This window comes from Vidua macroura, unplaced genomic scaffold, assembly GCF_024509145.1.
Source record: "Vidua macroura isolate BioBank_ID:100142 unplaced genomic scaffold, ASM2450914v1 whyUn_scaffold_126, whole genome shotgun sequence".
NCBI classification, from domain to species: Eukaryota; Metazoa; Chordata; class Aves; order Passeriformes; family Viduidae; genus Vidua; species Vidua macroura.
Window position 1 is genome coordinate 158,059 of NW_026530547.1, and position 22,297 is coordinate 180,355.

Sequence of the window (22,297 nt, forward strand, 5' to 3'; positions counted from 1 at the left end):
AGAGGATCAGAGTCCAAGTCCTGGTCCTGCACAGGACAATCCCGACAGCACCCAACAGTCCCAACAATCCCGACAATCCCAACAGCCCCCAACAGTCTCCAAGAGTCCCAAGAATCCCAGCAATCCCGGCAGTCCCGACAGTCCCAACAATCCCGGCAATCCCAACAGTCCCAACGACCCCGATAGTCCCAACAGTCCCGACAATCCCGACAATCCCGACAATCCCAGCAATCCCAACAGTCCCAACAATCCCAACAATCCCAGCAGTCCCGACAGTCCCAACAATCCCAGCAATCCCAGAAATCCCAACAGTCCCAACGACCCCGATAGTCCCAACAGTCCCAACAGTCCCGACAATCCCGACAATCCCAGCAATCCCAACAGTCCCAACAATCCCAACAATCCCGGCAGTCCCGACAGTCCCAACAATCCCAGCAATCCCAACAGTCCCAACGACCCCGATAGTCCCAAGAATCCCAAGAATCCCGACAATCCTGACAATCCCAGCAATCCCAACAGTCCCAACAACCCTGATAGTCCCAAGAATCCCAAGAATCCCAAGAATCCCAAGAATCCTGGCAGTCCCCAACAGTCCCAACAGTCCCAACAATCCTGACAGTCCCAAGAGTCCCAAGAATCCCAAGAACCCTGACAGTCCCAACAATCCCAACAATCCCGACAGTCCCCAACAGTCCCAACAATCCCGACAGTCCCAAGGGTCCCAAGAATCCCAACAATCCCGACAGTCCCAACAATCCCAGCAGTCCCCAACAGTCCCAACAATCCTGACAGTCCCAAGGGTCCCAAGAATCCCAGGAATCCCAACAGTCCCAAGAATCCCAACAATCCCAACAGTCCCAAGAATCCCAACAATCCCAACAGTCCCAACAACCCCAATAGTCCCAACAGTCCCAAGAATCCCAAGAATCCTGACAGTCCCCAATAGTCCCAACAGTCCCAACAATCCCGACAGTCCCAAGAGTCCCAAGAGTCCCAAGAATCCCAAGAATCCCAACAATCCCAACAGTCCCAACAACCCCGATAGTCCCAACAGTCCCAAGAATCCCAAGAATCCAAAGAATCCCAACAACCCAAATAGTCCCAACAGTCCCAACAATCCCGACAATCCCGACAATCCCTGGGAGCGTTGTTCCAACGCTCCACCAGCTCCGGAACATTCGGAGTCACTGCGGAGCGGCTCCACCCTCCGGAGAAGGAACCTTTTCCAAGTTAAATCCCGCGTGCTCGTTAGGTGTTAATTAATGTTTCAGAGCAGGAATCGGCCGTTTTATGGGAATAGATCCCAAATGGAATCGCCCTCACCTGCAGCCAGGACTGGGAGCAGCGCCAGCCGCCACAGCCGGGGCTCCATGGGGAATCCTGGCTCGCTGCTCCGGAACCCGCGGGATTCCCTCGGTCCCTTCCCGACGGGAAACAAGAGGAGGGAGAGAGGAAAAACCAGAAATATCTGTGAAGGACGGCGCGTTTTCCCACGGGAAACGGAATTCCAGGGGTTTTCCTTCCTGCGGATCCCCGTGCGATTCAAATCCATCCATTAAATCCTCCTGAGATCCTTCACTCCCGGTTTTCCCCTTTCACTGAGGAATTCCAAGCGTTTCGTGGGACATTTGGAGGTGATTTTGATCTCAGTTTTTAGCGGGGTTTTGATGTTATTTTGGTATCAGACTTTAAAATTGGATTTTGCGCTTATATTTTAATACTAAATTTTAACAGCGTGTTTTGATATTATTTTGAAATTATTTTTAATATTATATATTAACCTTATAAACATTATGAATATTATAGCATTAATTTAATATTGTATTATTATATTTTGCTATTATATTTCAATATTATATTTTGATATATAGTTCAAGACCATATTTTTATTATACATGCTATTCTAATGTTATGATATAAATTTAATATTGTACTATTATATTTTTATATTATATTTAGATATTTTAATATTGCATTTTGACACCATACTTATACATTATATTCAATTATTAATATAGTAATATTAATTGAATATCATATTATTATATTTGGGTATTATATTTCAATATTTTATTTGGATATTAGATTTTAATACTCTATTTTGATATATCTTATTACTACCTTCAGTAATTAATTTTGATCTTACATTTTGCTATTAGATTTTCTCTAAGCTTTTTATATTATTTTGGCATTTTGGCATATATTCTTATATATTTTTAATACTCGATTTTTAAAATTCTATTTCAAGATTTTTTTAATATTGTATTTCAGGACTATGTTTTTATATTATATTTAGTATTATATTCTGATACTGTATTTTGGGGTTATATGTGATAATATATTTTAACAATTTATTGATCTATTTTAATATATTTGGAGATAATATTTTTATATAATTTAACATTATATTTTGTCATTTTATTTTGTTGTTTTAATATATTCCATATTTAAAAGAAATAATAAAAATAAATAAATATAATTATTTTAATAGAATGATTCTATTTATTATAAAATAACATTATATCGTTATTTATTATTTATTATGATGTAATAATATTTATTTATGTAATAAATATTATATGCAGTAATTATTATGATTTAATAAAGAATAACTGCAGTTTATTTATAGTGTTATAATGCACAATGTAATAATAATTCTATTTATATATTTATTTAAATAGAATGATATGTAATAGATTTTATTATGTTATTATTTCTTTATTTATTTTTATTATATTATTATTCATGATATTCTTATTATTATTCATATTATATAACAATTTATATTTCTATTTTAAGTTATTTTGATATTAAAATTTCGATACTAAAATATCAAAATATTTTGATATATAATTCGATATTAAAATTTTATGTTATCCCAAACTTTCTGTAGAATCACAGAATGGCTCCACATGGAACAAACCTTTCCAATCTCCAAATCCAATAATTTTCTACGCGAAAAAAATTCCAAGAAGCCACAAATTCCCAGGAGCAGCAGGATCTTGATCCCGCTGTTTTGAAGGGAATTCCGTGATTTTATGGCTCTGGCTCCCAGGATTTCCTGCTCCGGGTGAAGGTGAATGATCAAACTGAGGAGCGAGCTGGGATTTCATTGGGATTTAATTGGGATTTAATCCCGATTTCTTGGGATTTCCTGTGCTTTCCTCCAACATCCCAAATCATGGATAAATCCCGTGGGAAAAGGGCGGTGACGCCGCGCGTTCCTCCCCGCCCGCGAAAACAATTAATTAATTCCTGCTGAACGGATTTATCCCAGTTCAATTAATTAATCCCGGGTAATTCAAGGGGTTTTTTCCCAATGGGGAATTCCGTACCTGAGCGGGAAGGAGCCGGCTGCTCCCCTGGGATGGGCTTGGGATCGACCTTTGTCCCTGGATTTATGGCTGCTGGAAACCGAGATTGGCGTTTTCCGGAGGGGGATGGAGCTTGGGAAAACGCCCGGAAAATCCCATCCCGCTTCCCGGTCACCGCCTGGAGCTGGGAGAGGTCGAGATGTTCCTCCTCATCCTCCCGTGGGAAATCATTCCCTGCTCCGCCTGGGTTTAGTGGGAAAAAAGGTTTCACTGACCAAAAATTCCGGGGGAAAAACAGGGAAATCTCAGAGGTGGGTAAAGCCATGCTCGGTTTGGGATTTCTTTTTCCCTGGGAATGGTGTTGGGTGTTTGCTGGGACAGGGTTATCCTGGTTTTCTTCCTTTTTGTCATGGAAATTCCAAGCTTAGTTTGGGATTATTCCTTTTTATCTGGGGGAGGGTGGAGTTTTTTAGAGGGCAGGGGGAATTTTTTTCCTGGTGTTTTTCCTTCTTCTTTTGTCATGGAAAATTTATTGATGGGGAATTTATTGAATAGTTAAATCCTTATGTCAATTTTAAGAAGTAATAAAATACAATGCAATAAAATGCAACGAAACAAAAATAATAAAAATAAAATAAATAAAAATTCCTTGATTTAACTCGAAAAAAAGAGGGGGGGGGGGGGGAAGGGGAGGGAAAAAAGGGAGGAAAAAGGAGGGAAAAAAAGGGGGAAAAGTGGGGAATATTTTCCACACCTGGAAGAATTTCCTCCCTGTGAGGGCAGTGAGGCCAAGGCACAGTTTTCCCAGAAAAGTTTTTGAAACACGTTTGGAATATGTTTGGAACATTTTTAAGGAAAAACCTCACAATAACCAGAAAACAGCTGGTTTCCATCGTCCACCCAGAGCCAGAACTCAGCATTCCATGAATCCCATGGATTTATAGGATGGTCCCTGGCGTGGAGAGGGAGAAAAATCTTCAGGAGAAACCAGCCCTGATTTTCCTTGGACTGGGAGAGTCTGTGGAATTCCAGGAGATTCACCCAGGAGCTGTTAAATCCACGACATTTATCCAAGGAAAGCCAGTCCCGGATTCCCTGGAAACCTCGCTGGTTTTGGCTCCTGGCCATGTTTGATCCCACCCGGAATCACCACAAATCCCAGAATTTTGTTCATTATTCCTGAAGGGCGGGAATCTCGTAAATCCAATTATTTTCCAGCTCTCTGTCCAACCTGACTCCCTCCCTCTCCCTAATCCAGAAACAGAACTGGTGCAGGAATAACCAAACCTGGAAAATGTTGGAACTTTAAAGATCTAATCCCACAATTTTTCCATATCCATGGATTCCCACCTGGTCTCTGTGCTCATGCATTCCCAATTTTAACTCTGAGTCAGCCTGGTGGTGTGATCCACCCCCAGTTTGGGACTCTCCGCCTCCCATTCCTGAGTTTTTCTGAACTGTGGGAAAACCAGGCTGGGAAAGGAGCTGCCCTGGGCAGGTGCTGAGCATTTGAAACCTTTTCCTGCTGCCCTTTGGATCAAGGTGTGCCACAAACAGAACCTTTGGAATTTCCAGATCCAGGCTGTTAAGATCAACTGGAATGTTGCACCTGAGGGGAAAAAAAGTCTTTTGTGGTCAAAGTCCCTTTTCACGGCTTTTTTTAAAAAGTCCCTTTTAAAAGTTTTAAAGTCTCTTTCCAAAGCTTTATTAGGATTTAGTTCAGGGGTTCCTGGAGTCTGTTCCCGTGCAGATGTGGAAAAGATCCATGTCCAGGGAATAGAAAAAAATTCCTCAGTTCCCCAATCCATGTGGAATTCCACATGGATATTCCAGGTCTGGCTGCTCAGGTAAGTCTGGCTGGAGTAGAAATGTCCACGATGAGGATTTTTGGGAGAATACTGAGCTCGGGGGTTTTTATTGATATTTCCCAGGGAATGATTCCAGGTTGAATTTTTTTTTTTGCCTCGATGGAAATTCCTGTTATTTGTGGGTGGTTTCAAGTGAAGTTGTTAATGATCATTTCATGTTAATTTCTTTAAGTTAACGTTAAATGATCTGCCTTAATTGAATGAATTAAACAATCTGCTCATGCATAAATCTGACGTATAATTGGGATTTTGGTCCTTTATAAGGGGAATTAGTCATGGAATTGTTGCTTGTAATTTCCTTGGAATTTATTTTGTCGTTCCCTGCTTGAATTAGTTTTTAGTTCATTTTGGAGAGATTTTACCTTTATTTAAGGAGCATAAACCAGAAAACAATCAAAACCAAGACAGAAATGGCTCCGGAGCTTTAAATCCTTCTTATTCTTCCTTTGTTCATCCGAATTCTCAGAAAAGGGAATTTACCCTCAGGCTAATCATTGAACAGAAACATCAGTGCTCAAAATCCGGTCTGGAATCCTGGAAATTATTATTAAATATTATAACTAATATTAATTACATATTAATTGGATATTAGGAAAAAGTTTTTTACAGAAAGGGTGATAAAGTATTGGAATGGTTTGCCCGGGGAGGTGGTGGAGTCACCATCTCTGGATGTGTATTAAAAAAAGATTGGCTGTGGCACTTGGTGCCGTGGTCTGGTTGAGGTGTTAGGGTTGGAATTCCTGCTTTTCCCCATAAAATCAGAGGCCTCTCCGGGGATTTTGCCCAGATTTTTGGGTTACTGATATCTGCCACCATTTAAAAGTAAACCTGTGGAAGAAATGAATCCCACTCGATGATCTTGAAGGTCTCTTCCCAACCTGGTGATTCTGTGATCCCAATCCCAGCTTTCCTTTCCAGCTCTTTCCTGCCCCGTGCTTGGCCTTTGGAAGATTCCATGCTCTGCTTTCCTTGGGAATGAGGAACTGGACGTGGATTGGCCTCCACAGGGGTGGGAGCAGGAGTGGGAAAAGCTCCTGCAGGACAACTGAGGCTGCAGGCCGGGGGAGAGGGGTGGGGAGTCTAAGAAATGTCCTTTACAATGCGGGATATTCCATGATTTTATCACCCGCATCCCATTGGCCAATCCTGTGCCGGGGGAACCTCAGGGAATCAAAGCGGGATGTCCAAGGAGACCTGTCCTTCCCAAGGAAAAGGACCTGGACAGGAGGCAGGAAGAGGGGCTGGGAAGATGGGAAAGGCCCTGGAGAACCTTCTGGCTCCTCACAATTCCCTGGCAGGAGGGTGCAGCCAGGGGCAGGAAAGGGTTGGATCGGATCCCAGGGAACAAGGCTTGGGATGAGAGGAAGGGGCCTCAGGCTCTGCCAGGGAGGGTCAGGTTGGACACCAGGAGGAATTTCTTCCTGGAAAGGACTGGAAGGGGCTGCCCAGGGAATGGCGGAGTTGTCACCCCTGGAGGTGACCAAGGGAGGAGCGGACGTGGCACTCGGAGCTCTGGGCTGGTGACAAGGTGGGCGTTGGGCACGGGTTGGACTCAGTGGCCTTGGAGGCCTTTTCCAGCCTCAGCGGTCCTGACTGGATGGGCCTGGAATGACCATTTGAAAGCCGACTCGTGTTCCTTAGGAATTCTGCCTCAGTTTGTCTCCTGCCTGAGGTTATCCACATCCCACTGGGCTTGGATTTAGCCTGGGAATCACAGCTCAGTTCCTTGGATTTCCTTAAAAACAGCTGATCCTGGCATTCTCCTGATTTCCCTCAAAGGGGCTGAAACACCCTGGAGGATTTTCCCATAAATGGAGAGAACTCAGTGGCTCTGGTTTGATTCCCTCTTCCCGTGGTGTGCTTGGCAGGAGCCTGCCGAGATTTTCCCTAGATATTTGGGTTATTGATGCCTTCCCCAGCTGCAGAACGCTGGGATCCAGATTCCGGCCGGCAGTGACTCTTTCTCATCCTTTTTTTCCTACAGTTGATTCTCTGGGCGACAGGTAAATCCTAGTTCTGTCTCAATCCTCATTTTATTTAAGGGAAGGGAATTTACTTCCAGGTGAAATCTCTTTTTTTTGCCAGCTCATTTTTCTGGCTTCCCCACATCCCAGTTTCCCATAAGAAGCGCTGATGGGAACCTTGATAACCACCAAAGTTAAAAGTTCCATTAAAAGCCATTAAAGTTCCCTTCCAACCCAACCCATTCCAGGATTGGATGATCCCGGGATGAGCCATTTTTCCATATCTCTCTCTCTCTCTCCTCACAGGGCAGTATAACAACCCTCCCACTAGAATTACCATTGGAATTATCCTACCCTGTCAGTTGTGAGACAGAATAATCCCAGAGAGAATTCTCATCCAGTGGTTCTTCAGCAGAAACTCCACAAGAACCAAAATGGTCACTTGCAACCAGCAAAACCCTCAAAATCCAATTTTGCGTTCCCATCGGATTTTCACGGGGGGAATTTGTCCCTGTTCCTGAAGAACATCCGTCCCTTGGACAAAGGCAAATCAACACCTGCAGAGTCTTCTTCAAGTGCTGGTATGATGAGGTCGAGGTGGACCTGGATGTGGTAGGTGGGTGCAAGGGACGGAATTCCTGCTTTTCCCCATAAAATCAGAGGCCTCTCCAGGGATTTTGCCCAGATTTTTGGGTTACTGATGTCCGCCAACATTTAAAAGTAAACCGGTGGGAGAAATGAATCCCGCTCCGCTGCCTCAAGAGAGATTGCAGGTTGGAGTTACGATTTACTGAAGAAGATTACTGACAAGAAGAGGTTAGAAAATGCTGTAAAACAGTTGATGATTGTTAAGCATGTACTGTTAGTTTGGTTATTATAGTGTCAATGGGGTTAAAAGGGGAGTTATACGGAATACAGTACTCAACTTATCGTATTACACCTAAAGTGCATCCCCCCAAGCAAAAAGGAGCCAGGCTGGAGAGAACTGTAAGGGCCAATCAGTGCTTTAACTGAATGAAGGATCCCAACAGAAACCAAGGCAAAGGAACAAAAAACAGTATAAAAAGGGGGGGCATCCGAGTCGGTGAGACTGTGCCGCTCCACCTGGACCATCGGGAACATCCCTGCTCAAGAAAGGAAGATCAAGCTCCAGCTCTGCAGCATCCTTGCTCAGGAACGCTCCTGCTCTACCCGCGGGCCCCCTAAGCTTTAGGCCTTATCATAAATGCTGAAATCACTTTAGAACCGGGAGTGTGTTCCCGTTTTTGACAGTATGTCAGTTAGACACCAAAAGGGAAAACCTGCATCAGCAGCAGCTGAAAACAAAGCTAGAATCTAAGCTGACACATTTCAGATTTTAATTTCTGGGTTTTAAAAGTCATTTGGCTCAATCCAGAACTCCATAAAGCCGTTTAGTCTCCTCTTGAAAAAAAGAAAGATTCTCATTAGAACACATTTTCCAGTGATGCAGCTGCTGTTAGACAACAAGGGGAAACATATAGGCAGGCAGATTCCTTGCTCCTCTCTTTCTCACCTCAATAAATTTGCCACCGTTAGGATAAACCATGAGAACACAAAATTCTCTTCCAATTACATACATAAAAAGGTTTTTTAATTCATTCTTCAGAAGTTAATTTGTAAGGCTTTCATAAAAGATTGGAATGATGGTCTTTTCTCTTCCAGATGGACAATGTTTTATTAGACCAATTCAAGACAAGGCTTCACTTTCAGCTCGTAACACGTGAGAATGTCACGTGAAAACCAAGAAGCAGATTCTGGCCAGAGCACTGGTTTGAACCTGCTTGGGGCTGGAGTCACCTGACCGAGTTCTTTTGGCGTGTATTTTGAGTGTCTTGCATTTAAACCATGCAAGAGCAAGTCAAAGGCAGGCATCATAGAAATAGCCACTAAATAGATAAAGGTAAAAGATTGAATTATAAAAACTGTGCTTTTCTAAGCGGAAAATCTTTTTGCTGAGCTTGAGACTGCACTGTGTGACTGACATGAGGCTTTGCTGACAGATTATGCATGAACAATCCAGAACCTCCTGACTTCTCCATCAATTTGTATCTTGTGTATTTTATCCTTGCCCACTCTAGAAAAGCTAGAAAATTAAGGAAAACATGCACAGTGATTAAGAAAACACAGTGCAATTTAGGAACCATTCAAGAAAACCATGGTTAAATTGCCTATATGTTGTATCCAGAGATGACCCAAACAATTGCTGCTGAAGAACTTAAATACCATTAACTTTATTACCAATTTTCAAAGGCAGGTGGAGTTGCTCTTCCTGCTCGAAGAATTGAACAGGACTCTTGCTATTAGCAATTAAATTATTATTTGATTCCAGCTTAATATGATTTCAGAGACTCATTATAGCTCTAAAACTGTAGAACACTGTGTGCTTTGTGGATGAAAAGACCAGAGAACCGTGAACAATTCTAGGGATTTATGTCTATCATATTGATTGGTCAGGGCACTATGTGAGCTCCTGTGAAATCCTTTGACAAAACATTATAGTTTATCATACTTAACTTGAAAGGATTCCCTGTCTTTGCCAGGTGTCAGTTTCAGAGAAGCACAGAACCAGTTAGCTTGTAAGCGATCTCTGAGATCACTGCGCCAAGCTTTGCACCAAACACCACCTTGTCAACCAGACCAGAGCACTGAGTGCCACATCCAGCTGGTCCTTGAACACCCTCAGAGACGGCGGCTCCACCACCTGCCAGGGCAGTGCCTTCCAACATTTAAAAATCCTTTCTGTGAAGAAATTCCTCGCCCCCATCTTGCTACAACCTCCTGCCAGGCTGGTGTAGAGAGTGACAACGTTCCCTATTGCCCTGATTTTTTAAAAGTGTTAAGTTTTCCTTTGTAGTTCTTTTGAAAGCTTTGGAGTTCTTTTAGAAGTTTTCTATGCCTTCTGATGTTTACATATTTCTACTGGAGTTCTCAGGCACTCTTCATGGAAATAATGATTATTTTGCATTCTTCTTTGTGGGAGGAGAGACTTGATGGACTGTTAGTTTGACCAGTGTGGTTGGAGAAGTAGCAATTTCATCCTCCAATCCACTGTCACTTTTAGAATTCTATATATTGCAAAGTCAGAAATCAAATTAGCTCATTTTCTCTTTTGAACTTACCAAGCTTCTGTGGACTCATTTTGCGTCCAGTAGCGACAGTTCCCCCTGGGCCTCCTTTGCTCAAGACTGAGCCCTCCCCAGCTCCCTTTGTCCTCTCAGCCATTTCTCATCAGATTTACTCTCTAGACCTTTAATCAACTTCCTTTCTCTTCTCTGGATTTGCTCCAGCGCCTCAAAGTCCTCCTTTGGATGTCGCCAAGCTGGGTCAGAGGGTGGAGCTGCTGGAGGACAGGAAGGCTGCAGAGGGCCCTGGACAGGCTGGATCCATGGGCTGACACCACTGGCATGAGGCTAAACAGGACCAAGAGCCGGGTCGTGCACTTTGGCCGCACTAATCAGCTGGGAAGCTGATTGACAAGGGCTGAACCTGAGCCCAGGTGTGCCCAGGTGGGCAAGAAGGCCAACAGCACCGGGCCGGTCTCAGCAATAGTGTAGCCATCAGGACCAGGGCAGTGATTGTCCTTCTGTGCTGGGCACGGGTGAGGCCACGCCTCGAGGGCTGTGTCCCTCTCTGAGCCCCTCAATAATAATTAAAGTTTCTCTAGCTTTATTCATTATTTGCATCCTTTCCCTGCCCGGCTGTGACTGGAACTACACCAAAGGGAAAGTGCCTGCAGCCGAGGGAAGGCTGTGGTTGGGTATCTGCTTCTGTTTGTCGTTGCTGTTGTTTGTTTGCCTTGTTGTACACACTGGTAAAGAACTGCTACTCCTTTTCCCATATCTTTGCCTGAAAGCCCATTAATTTCAAAGTTACAGTAATTTGGAGGGAAGGGGGCCACATTCTCCATTCCAGAGAGCTCCGGCAGACACCTGTCTTTCAAACCAAGACAAGCTGACAATTAACAATTTATTAACAATTGTTTATTAACACTTAACTGACAGTTATCTATTACTTATCAATCTAATCAACAAGTAGTTAATTAACTTAGCTAACTAAAAGGTAGGACAGAGGTGTTCACTGGAACTTGGGAGGGTAGCTGCAGAGGTCTCTGGTGAAGGGTGGGAGACCAGCAGCAGCAGCAGGCACTGACGGATGCTGGAGCTGACACAAACGCTGTCACTCAGGTGCTGCTCTCCAGAGCACCTCCTTCTCGGGTCCCTGGCCTTACTCTGTCTGCTCTAATGGTTCACCCAGACTCTTCTGCTCCCAGGCTCTGCCTTTCACCATCACCCACGCCATCTTCTGATCTGGCTTCAGGTTAGGAATCCTAGGAAGAAAGGGACTGGTGTTAGCCAGAGGAACATTCCCAGCCAGCTGTTTTCCCGTCTCCTTGCAGGGCACGCAGTGTTGCATCCTGTCTCTGTGCAAGCAGCCAGCAGCAGATTAAACAACTGCAGTCGCTGCATGGAGAGCTGCAAGGGCAGGAACATGAGCAGTCAAATGCCTGGGGACCAACTACAGCACATGTGGAGAAGCAGGCCTTGCTTGTCCCAAAAGGAAGCAGAGCTGGGGACTGGCTGGTCCCTGGATCTCTCGTTCCAGATTTTGCAACCCCCCAGGAGCTTACTGTTTCATACAGTGTCTTTTCCCAGTGCCTCCCCACCACGGGATGAAAGATGATGATGAAAGATGATGATCTTTCTGTGCTCCTGTGGGTGTTTCTGCCATCTCTGGGGCTGCCTGTCTCCAGGCCCACCTCCCCATCCCACTCAGAGGGACTGAAGGGAGGGTGCTAGGGGATGAACCAGGCTGGGCTTGATGCCCAGCAACAGGACAAGAGGCAATGGGCAGAACCTGAACAGGAAATTCCTGAACCTGAACCTGAGGAAGAATTCCTTTCCTGTGCAGGTGATAAGTTGCCCAGAGAGGGTGTGGAGTCTCCCTCGCTGGAATTGTTCCAGAGCCCTCTGGACACAACCCTGTGCCATGTGCTCTGGGATGACCCCGCTTGAGCAGGGAAGTGGGACCAGATCACCTACCGTGGTCCCTTCCACCCTGTCCCACCCTGTGATTCAGTGATACCCATCAGTAGCGTGAGTTGGCAAGTGTGCAGACGTTTCCCACCTGCACAGCATGGTGGTCTTAAACATCCCCGTGCACTGCGGGCAGAACCGCATGTGAAAGGTCTGCTTCTGGCCAGGAGCGATGATGCCATGGCAGGGGCTGATGGAGAAGACCTCGTGGACAACATCTGGAAAGACTTTCAGGGAGGGGCTGACATGATCCTGCTGCTCAGAATCCTGCTCCTGCTCGGAATCCAGCTCAGAATCCTGGTCCTGCTCGGAATCCTGCTGCTGCTGCTGCTCGAGCTGCTCCTGCTGCTGCTGGGAATCCTGCTCCTCCAGCTGCTCGGAATCCTTCTGCTGCTTGGCAGGCTGCTGCAGCTGCTCCACTTCAGGACGCGTCTCAGAAGGATGGTCCTGCTCCCACCGGAAAAGACACAGCAGCTTTCTGTGATGCTTTACAGTATCATAGGAGAGGAACCGACCTGCAGGGAGGAAGAGGACACCTTTCAAAGACAAAATCCTGTGTTCCCAGCAACTCGGCCTCCTGCTGCAGGTAGGTGGGGGAGAGCTGGGATGCACTTGGAGCATCTCTGGCCAAGGACTTTCAGCGGGAAATAGAGCGTCTGGGAGCAGGGTCTCTGCCTGCAGCACACACTCCTGTGCCAAAGCAGGAGAGCTGCTTTTAGACAGTGACTTTGCGCTTGCCCTGGAGTGGGGAACTGCACACAGACAGTGGCTGCAGGGCAGCTCACTCGTTACACCAGTGTTTTTCCCAGTCTCAGACTTGGCAAAGAGATGATCTGATGTCCCCCTTCTCAGTCCTGACCCAGCACGTGGCTCTCCCCAGAGCCTGGCTCAGCTCCTTTGCAGAGCAGAAGTGGCAGAGCAAGAACAGAAGGGGCTGAAAGGCAGAGGGGGACAAGGAGAAAACTCTCCAGCTGCAGCTGGGAAGATGCTGATAAAAGTGGATGTGTGGACAAGGATGAAAAAGCAATTCATGTTTTGGAGTGAAAGTGGCAGGGTCTTCTCCCCAGGCCCTCAGCTACCAAGTGAAATGGTCTTACGCATCAGAGTGGTTGAGTATGGCTTCTTGGCTGGTTCACTCTCTGCAGCTTTCTCCCAGGAGTATTTCAGAGCTACCTCGCCTGTGTTGTGCATTGTGAAACTGAAAAGCAAGAAGGACGAATTTAAAAAAAAGTCCAAGAAGTATAAAGCAAATAGTACAGTAATATTGTCTGATGGACTCCTGGGACTGACTCCTGGTACCACTTTCTTTTGAGGAGCATCTTCTTCCCCAGGCAACCCTGCCATGCTCAGACTGCTGTCCAGGGTGGCCCAAAACAGCATTTCCAAGTGTGGAAGTTTAAGAGAAAAGGGCCAAGATGGTGCCCAGGACATTGAAGCTAAGGGGCTTGCTCTGGACTTTAGGTCTTGGTTTGACTGCAAACTTATTTTTGAGCAGATGAGGACAGGTGACACGCAGCGGAAGCAAACCCATGGCTGTTCTCAGCAGAAAGGTATGGCAGCACTGAGCCTCTCCTGAGCACCATCTCCCGCTTGGCTTTGCGTGCACGTAAAAGGGCCTGTGCTGGTTTGGGCTGGGGCAGGGTTCTGGGAAGCAGCTCTGGGCCAGCCCTGGGCAAAGGCAGCTCCCGCTCGCAGGGCCCTGCCTGGCCTCCAGCACTCACGTGGCTGTCCTTGTCTGGAAGGGCAAGGTATCCTTGAACAGAACCATGTCCGTGTTCAGCTCAAACTGGGCGTAGGCAACAACAGCACTGAGGTACACCTCGGCCTCCTGGCTGCTCTCCTCCAGCACAGCGTGAGCCGCTTCTGGGACTGTCTCGACCGCCTGCAAACAGAGGAGGGAGGAATCACTGAGCAGAGCCCACAAGGTCAGGCTGAGAAGGGGATCTTCTGGCCTCCAAGATCAGCCTCATAGAGGGACCCACATTCACTTTTACTTCCCTGGAAAGCTGACAAAATTGGGACTGCTCTGCTACAGTAGCTGTTTCTACCCACTGATCCAAGCGGTCACTAGCACAGCTGTTAATATCCCCATGGAGACTATGGCTGCCTTCCAGTCCCTGTACTTCAGCCTTGTAGAGGGACTGGCTCTTTTCCGGGTCCCCTATAAATCCAGCAGGTCTCAAAACTAGGATGAAGTTCCCCTGCTGGAGCTCTGTGGATGGAGAACCCCAAGACTGAAGAGTTCTAGAAAGGATCTTCTTCTTCTTGTCTTAGGAGAAAGTGCTCTCCAGATGTCATGTCTGCAGCAACTGCTGGGAGCTGGGGATGGGCATTTTGGGATGGGAAAGATCTCACTAGGAAAGTCTCCAACTGCAGATGTTCTGATAGAAAAGAGGATGGTTTTGAGGCCTTAAAATGGTCCAGAAAGAGTTTGGAAAGAGCCTCCACCCAAGATGAGCGTGTTTGGCAATAATGTCAATAAAAGCAGGAGTCTCTGGAGTCTCCGGACTCCTCCATAGAGTCATACAGTGCCTGGGCTACTCCCTGATGAGATATCCCACACAATACAGAGACCACAACCAAATTCTCATGCAGACAAAACTTGGGGTTCACCAGCATATGCAGGAGAAGTGGATTTCTCTCCACTTCAAAAGAAGAGACAGAATGCAGCAGACTTAACTCCTTGTTGGTGAAAAGGCAGCAACCAGATGAAGAGATTTCTAACACCGTAAAATGGGATAAAATCATAAACCATTGCCTTCCATTCAACAGGGGCTGCAACACTTGTGCTTGTGGCACAGACTGATGGTTTGTGTGTGGCTGAAGGTCTCTTGCCAAAAGGCTTCCCCATCTTGCGTGAGTGTATCCGGTCACTGCGCTTCCACCTCTCCCCTGGAATGCTCTGCTGGTGAACCTCACGGCTGTCCAATGTCCAGAGGAAGCAGGGGCTGCTCAGCCAGCAGTGATGGTGTTCTGGTGGTTCTTTTTGTAAAAGCTGGGTTGGCTTTTTTTGCCATTTTGCTTCTTACCTTCTCTGTTTCAGGCCACTTGGCTGCCGGCTCTTTCCTGGTGGTATCCTTCCGTGGGACAGCGCGCATTTGGTCATCCCAGTTGGGAACCTTCCTTTGTGGCAGCTCAAAGTTGACCTTGGTCACCTTACATTTCACAAGGTGCCTCCTGAAGGTGGCTGGGACATCTGATTTCAAGGACACTGTGATGTCCTTGGCACAACCAGGATGGAGGTGTCCCACCTAGGGAGAATCAGGGAGTCAAGACCAGACTGGAAGCGCTGCCAAGGGCAGGACTGACAGCAAAAGGGACTGATGTGCTGAGCAGCTGTGCCAGGAATCTGCACCTCAGAGTGGATTTACGTGAAGTTTGATAGACAAAAGTATGAACAGAAGGTGCCACCTCCCATAACATGAAGCCTTTTCTGCAAGGCTGGCAGCCTTGGCCCAGCCAAGACAGGGACTCCATCTCCTACGTAGCACCAGAACGGGCTATCAGTGGCATGTGAGGACTCCCTGCCAGCTCCCGGGAACACCAGGGCAGGGCTTGAGCAACGGGGAAAGGCAGAGCAGTCCACGCTCACCTTGGGGGAGAACTGGAATGGGGCGCCTGCCTCCCACTCAAAGTGCATGACCTTCGTCTGGCTGTGGTTGCTGATGCTGAAGGTCCTGTGGCAGGGCTTCCTGAGAGCACAGTCCCCAAAATTGATGTGATTCACTCTGACAGCTGTTAAGGAGGAGAGCGAGGGATCTCAGCATGCAGGGAGCCCCACCTGCCCCCCTGACGTGCACAGACAGCTGCATGTTCAATGCTTCCTTGCTCCAAGCCTTCCCTGCTCCGAGAGGGAGTTCCCCAGGCAGTTTCACCACTTCCAGGGAAACACCCTGACACATCCCAAAGCCAGCGACGTGCAGCACAGCACACACTGCTCTGCATGCATGGCTACCACGCCCACAGGCCACCAAGTCCCGTGGGTGACAGCCCAGGCCTGGCTAGAGGGAGGACACGCATGATCAGCCATTTTCCTCTTCCTTGCTCCACCTTGGCAGCCTCTCCTCTCTTACCATCAATGACGTCTTCCTTCACACTGATCTTGGCATTTCTCTCCTGTGTGTCTTCCTCTAGTCCAGTGAGGGTGAATTCGTCCTTGTGGCCTTCACCCACCAGCTCTATGAGGGTCTTGACAGACCAGGTGTCCCCCACTAACACATGGATCTTCCCTTCCAGATGTTGAGCCAGGGTGGGTTTGAAAATGACACCAAACTCTGCTGATTGCCCACAAGGCAGAAGGAAGAAAGGCTTCTTTGGGGGCTTGCTCTCTGCACAGCAATGGAAATCAGAGTTAGGTGGTACAGCTGCACAGAGGAAAGATTTCCACAGGATAGATGAGGAATAAGAGGTTGAAACCAGCTGCCTTCTAAGCACAGGTTCTACCCTCAGTGGTTCCAGACCCTCTTCCTCTGTTCACAAGACTGCCACCTCCAGACACAGCACCACTTAAGCAGCTTAACCTCAGGCTGATGCCCAGCCCTCATTCCATCTGCTTCCAGCCAGCTCCAGCCATATGCAAAGCTGAGCCAAAGAGTGCTTTTGGCTTCTGCTGGCTCTCTGTGTGCTCAAGGGCTGCGTCGGTTCAGGCTGGTACCTTCCCACGAGCAGCAAATAACCTCAGAGGGTCCACTGAGGCAGTGACGGTCCCCCACAACTCAACCCACCATGTCTAGAAGAACAGAAGAACTTCCTGTAACTTGCTAGGAGGAAGCCCTGCAAAAATTCCCCAAGAAAAGCCTGGGGGACAGAGAGCCCAAGGAAAGAAAGTGTGCCTGACATCTGGCTGCTGCTCAGAGCAGCCAAGAGCAGGGCACACGTTTTCCCTCTGTGCATGATCACACTTCTTGGTTAATGAATTTACCGTTTCCAACAGAGCCCTCTTCCGCATCTCCAGCGTGGAATATCCGGAGTGCGGAGGCCCTGCCTTTCAAGAAGAATGCTGCATGCTCATCCTCCAGGAGTAGCATAAACTGAGAAAAGAGAAGCCAGAGCACAACGATACTGGTGTGAGGACAGGATGGCACAGGGACTGACACCACAGTGCTGCTGCCCCCGCATGGGAGCCCAGCACCTCTCCCACTGCAAACAGCACTTAGCACAAAAGCAAAGTCAAACCAGCCGGGAAAAAGAGTGTTCAGAGGCATCTGGATAGAACTGACACAGAACCAAACAGGACAGAAAGTAGCGGGCAGAATGTAATTAAACCACATCTAAGTCTACCTAAAATGTAGTAAACTAGGATCAAATACAATCTGATGGAACTGGGAAATCACACATGTCCAGGAGAACAAAAAGTGACCTGAGGGGGGGGGGAGAAAATACTCCACCTCCTTTCTTGTGTTCAACTTAAAGAAGAAAGACTGGACAAAAAATTTCCAAGAACTCCCTTCTTGGGGAACAGACGTCAGTCACTTGTTTAAAAAGAATTCCTGACACCTCTTTCCAGGTTGGCCGTGGTTTTTGGGACCCTTCCCCTGTGCCACAAGCACTTGTTCCCAAAGCAGAGCGTTCCTCGAGCAGGTCCTCCTCACCTTGGCAGGTATGATGCCATCGTTACGGATGACCAGGGGCAGCGTCTCTGAATCCCCCAGCTGGAGCCGCTTGAAGCGCAGCACGGCGTTTCCCCTCCTGCTGCGAGCGCTCGGGCGCACGACTGTCAGCTGCGGCTCGTGCCCCTTCCCGCTGATGGTGAAGGTCAGGGTTTGGGGTTTGATTTTCACAGAGCTGCAGGAGAGGCACAGAAACAATGTCAGCTGGCACTAAGCCATTTCTCACTGGGCAAGCGAAGCTGCAAGGGCCACCCTTATCCCTGCCTGGTGCTCCTGTACCCCACAACACAGGCCCCCACCTGCCTCTTCCCAATCCACGCAGGGCCATTCACAAGAGGAATCTGCTCCAAAGAGCCAGAGCCTTCCACAATAACAGTTAAAAAGAATTATTTCACTTAATTGAATCATGTAGCACAGCTGGTAAGTAAGGAGGCACCAGATGAGATATGGCAAATCCCCTGGCTGTAGTGAGACGGGACTTATGCAACAAGCAAAAGCACAGCATGAAAGCAGTGCAAAAGCAAGAAGGCAAAAAGAAATCCTTGTCACTATCAGTAAAGATCCACCGAGGTGGTGTTTTGCTCCCTCTCCCCAGGCCAGGGATGCAAAGGGACGATAGCCCAGGTCTCCTGGCTGCCTGCCACATCCCAGCCGCGGGCTGGTGCCTCCTCACACCGGAAGGGTGGTGCAGGGCTTCTCCTACCTTTTGCTTTCCAATGCGGATGCCTCCTTGGGTGCTCGGCGGATGCGGAATTTGAAGCCGAGCATGCCTTTGTTCTCCAGCACGACAGTCTGGGTCTCCTTGGTGCCCTTGATCATGGCTCCGAAGTCGATGGGCGAGGCAGGCTCAATGCTGTACTTGCTGTACTCAGCTTTTGCTGACACCCTCACTGGGATGTTGGCGACAGCCTGGCCTCCTCCACCTGAGCTGGCATCTATCACCTGTGTCCACAGGAAGGGTGGTAACCAAAGCAAAGAGGCCAGCCTCTACCCCAGCCTCCACCCCAGGCCTCCATCCGTTTACCCCTCCCTGTCTAAGCACCTCCTCCAGAGTCAGATTCTCAGCTCCACTTAGGAAGCCTCCCAGACGGTTTTGAAAGCCTTTGTTTGTGTATGTAGGAGAGAGGATTCTCCAGTTAAAGCCCTCCTTCCCTTAGACACCTATCCTGTTTACGCTCCCAAGACACCGTGTGGTAACGCAGCCTGGCCCAGGCAGCTCACCTGGCAGTACAGGATGGGCTTGTTCTTGAGGAGGATTTCACTTTTGGGGTGGAAGAGCATCTCAACATTCACACCACGCTGGGAGGCAGTCAGCAGGCCCGACTGAGGCTCAACAGTGAAGTGGGATGCCACATTTTGCATCCTGGGACCTGCACCCTTCAGCGTGAAACTGGGGAGAAAGGGCAGGAATGGAGATCTCTGCAGTGCAAAGTTATAGGTGCCACCAGCACAGCCAGGACTTTGCACAGGACCAGAAAAAAAGAAAAGGGAGAGTCCAGCTCTGCCCAGATCTTGACAGAGAGTGCAGACAATGACGAGGTTACTGCAAGAAACCTTGAGACCAAAATTTGTCATTCACTCCTTTACAGAGTCTCAGAAAGAGAAAGGAGGTGACCATCAAAGGAAGGCAATGCATCTCAGCATTTCAGTGGCTGAAATTTTGGGGCTCTCCTTTGGGCTCCAGCTGAGCTGTGAAGAACTGCTGGTTTGGGGCTGGATTCTCTGGTAAAATAATTGATTTTAGAGAGCCCAGGGTTTGTATTTACCAGGAGGCAGCCAGCATGGAAACAGGTTCTAGCCATTGACAGAGGGAGAATTCAGGCCTGGGAACCCGAGGAAATGCTCACTACCAGGCAGCTGGACTCACCTGTACTCAATGTTGTATAGCCCTTTGTTCTTTAGAGTCAGGACTTTCTTCACGTTATCCAGGACATGAATGGTTCCAAATTCCAAGCTTCCATCTGGACCTGCAGAAAAGCCACAGAGCGAGGTCAAACACGGTATTTGTGAGCTGCTGCAGAATACACCAGGTCACAAGCTACACGGAGGTCTCGGCACAAAACCCTTTCCAGCAAGTTTCTGTTCTTGGAAGTGTTTTCCAGCTCCTTGTCTGCCCTTTCTCTTCTCACTCAAAATATCTGCAGGCTCAGTAGTTAAGGAGCTCGGCTCCCACTTCCTCGCTTCCAAGCACAAATCCAGTTACTTTAGATGCTGTGCTGAGCCTGTGGGGGTTGCCAACTGCCTGTTCACGTCACTGTTGTTTCAGAGCCCCCAGATCCAATCTGCACATGAAGCTGCACACTTCAAAGTTCAGAGGGGGGAGACTTAAGGCTGTCAGTGCCCTGACAATGCTTTATGCCACACAGCTTGCAGGGTATGTGCTTTATCTATCCATGCCATCCTTGCATGCTGTCCCATCCCATCCCATCCCATCCCATCCCATCCCATCCCATCCCATCCCATCCCATCCCAGTGCTTTGGTCACCCAAAGGTAATGCAGTGCACCTGGACTGCTTTGTTTGGGAGGCATCCACTGACCTTTGGGCATGTCGATGCTCAGAGAAACGTCATAGACCTCTGCAGAGATTTTGATGTTTTCAGCCTGAACAACCCCCACGATGTTTTCTGGATCTGAAACCTGAGGCAGCAAGAAACAAACACTGTTGAGGTTATTCTTTTGGTAGACAGCCTGTAAGTCCTTGTCTCTGCTGGCTGCTTCCCCTGTGGCCTCCCTGGCTTCGCAAGCGTTGGAGGACTCCCAAGCTTTGCTAACCTGTTCCTCTCATGGGCTGCCCCAGTGGGATTCGGCTGCAGTAAAAAACCCTCTCAGCCCAACTCTGCACTCTACAGCAGGGAGAGCCTCTTGGAGAGGCACAGAGATGTAAGAACAACCACAAGAAGTGTCAGGTGTCTCAGAGCAGGTGGCATTGACAACCCTCTCCAGTCACCTAGCACCTTCTCGGAAATGCAGCCCCTAAACCATGGGGAACAAAATCCCAGGGGGAGAGTTTGTTGCACCATGCAAGAGCTTCAGACAAAGTCCAGTGTAGAGATCACGCCGCAGTCTGCACAAGCAAACAACAACCTTCAACCACCCACAGGGACAAGGCTGTGGAACAGGCTCAGGGTGCAGTGTCTGGTTATCTGAGGGGACGTGTGATTTATTAAAGAAATATGGATATTGATCTAGTACCGATACCCAACTGTGATGGACAAAAACTCTCTAACAGTTTAAAGTTAGGAAGTGTATGCTTATTGCGACGCCGGGCAGCGTGCGGGATAGCTCCCAAATACACACCGCACCTTTCAGATGATTACAGAGTCCTTTTATCCACACAAGTGTTGAATACCCAAAATACAAATACACATTCATAATTTAGTACATCCCATTCCTGGCTTGATATGCTAATCATTTCAAAAGCTATTAAACATGCGTAGTTTGTTCCTTGAAATGGGTCGGTGGTCCCTTTCATGGGGAGGGGTCCCAAAATGAGGAAGTAAATGAAGTCTTCCTCATTCTGACCTTTCTACCTTTTCAATGCTAATATGACAAATGAACCTTGGTAGAACTCCCATTCCCTGTCTTCAATTGGTTTCAGAACAGAGGAGGCCCACAATTGTCTTATGTTGCTAAAAGCTATTTGTCAGTTTCTACATTCTTCATTATAAACCCAGCTAACTAAAGATTGTGTTGACAAGCAATCAATTCTTAGTTAACTACTAACTCTTAACTTCATCAAGGCCTACTCACTGATTTTAATTAACTCTAGTAAGGCAATATCTCTAAGTAAAATCTTAGCTCCTCTAAAATCTCTAAATCTCTTAAAGTTTATGTTTCACGTGGATGCACTGCACGTTCTGGCAAAGGCAGTGTAGAGGCAGAAGTTGGGGTCAGAGCACCCTTGTGCCTGTCGGGTGCAGCTCTTCCTGAGCCTGTCCCCAGCAGCACAGGGCTGCTCGCTGTGCCCCGCTCTGCCAGGCAGGGCACAGCCCCTCTCACCTCTAGTCGGAGGGTCTTCTTCATGCTGCCAATCTGCCTGGCCTTGAAATGCACCGTCACTTCAAACTCAGAGCGGGGAGCAATGGTGCCGTTATCTTGTGACAAGGAGAAGTCCTCAACAAGGTCATCCAGCCCACTGAGCTGCCAGGCCATGGGCAGCAGGGTGTAGTTTCTCAGGACCAAGGTCCTGCTGTCGGTCCTGCAGAGACAGGAAGGCACTTGGCATCAGCTGCTGGACGGCCACACCAGCCTCGCCACTGAATGCAACTTGGAGCAGCTCCATCCGTGCCCTGGAAACCCGAGTCAAACGTTTTCTCTTTGTCACAAGTCTTGGAGCGCTTGTGGGATGACTGACCTGTGCAGAAGCAGCTTGTCAAAGGACAGCTCCAGGGGGCTGACCTCCAGCTTCATGTGCACCCCATGGCAGCACAGGCTGAAGACCACTGGGTCTGGGTTCTTCCCAATGCTGCAGATGAGTTTGTCTTCCA

At 47.8% G+C, this 22,297-nt stretch overlaps 1 protein-coding gene and 1 long non-coding RNA gene across 2 annotated transcripts; both read right to left on the reverse strand.

The window, feature by feature from the left end:
- Positions 1-11,129: 11,129 nt before the first annotated feature.
- On the reverse strand, positions 11,130-12,387 carry LOC128802603 (uncharacterized). The gene is made up of 2 exons (XR_008435505.1): positions 12,292-12,387; positions 11,130-11,494 (listed from the first exon to the last, which is right to left on the reverse strand). It is a non-coding gene; the product is annotated as an uncharacterized LOC128802603 (long non-coding RNA).
- A 3,764-nt stretch (positions 12,388-16,151) lies between these two features.
- Positions 16,152-22,251, reverse strand: LOC128802613 (hydrocephalus-inducing protein homolog). The gene is made up of 9 exons (XM_053969169.1): positions 22,165-22,251; positions 21,810-22,008; positions 20,348-20,447; positions 19,677-19,776; positions 19,031-19,199; positions 18,513-18,751; positions 17,792-17,984; positions 17,122-17,230; positions 16,152-16,528 (listed from the first exon to the last, which is right to left on the reverse strand). The coding sequence occupies exons 1-9, from the start codon at positions 22,218-22,220 to the stop codon at positions 16,152-16,154; spliced, it is 1,542 nt and encodes a 513-aa protein (XP_053825144.1). The 5' UTR covers positions 22,221-22,251.
- Between the last annotated feature and the right edge of the window lie 46 nt (positions 22,252-22,297).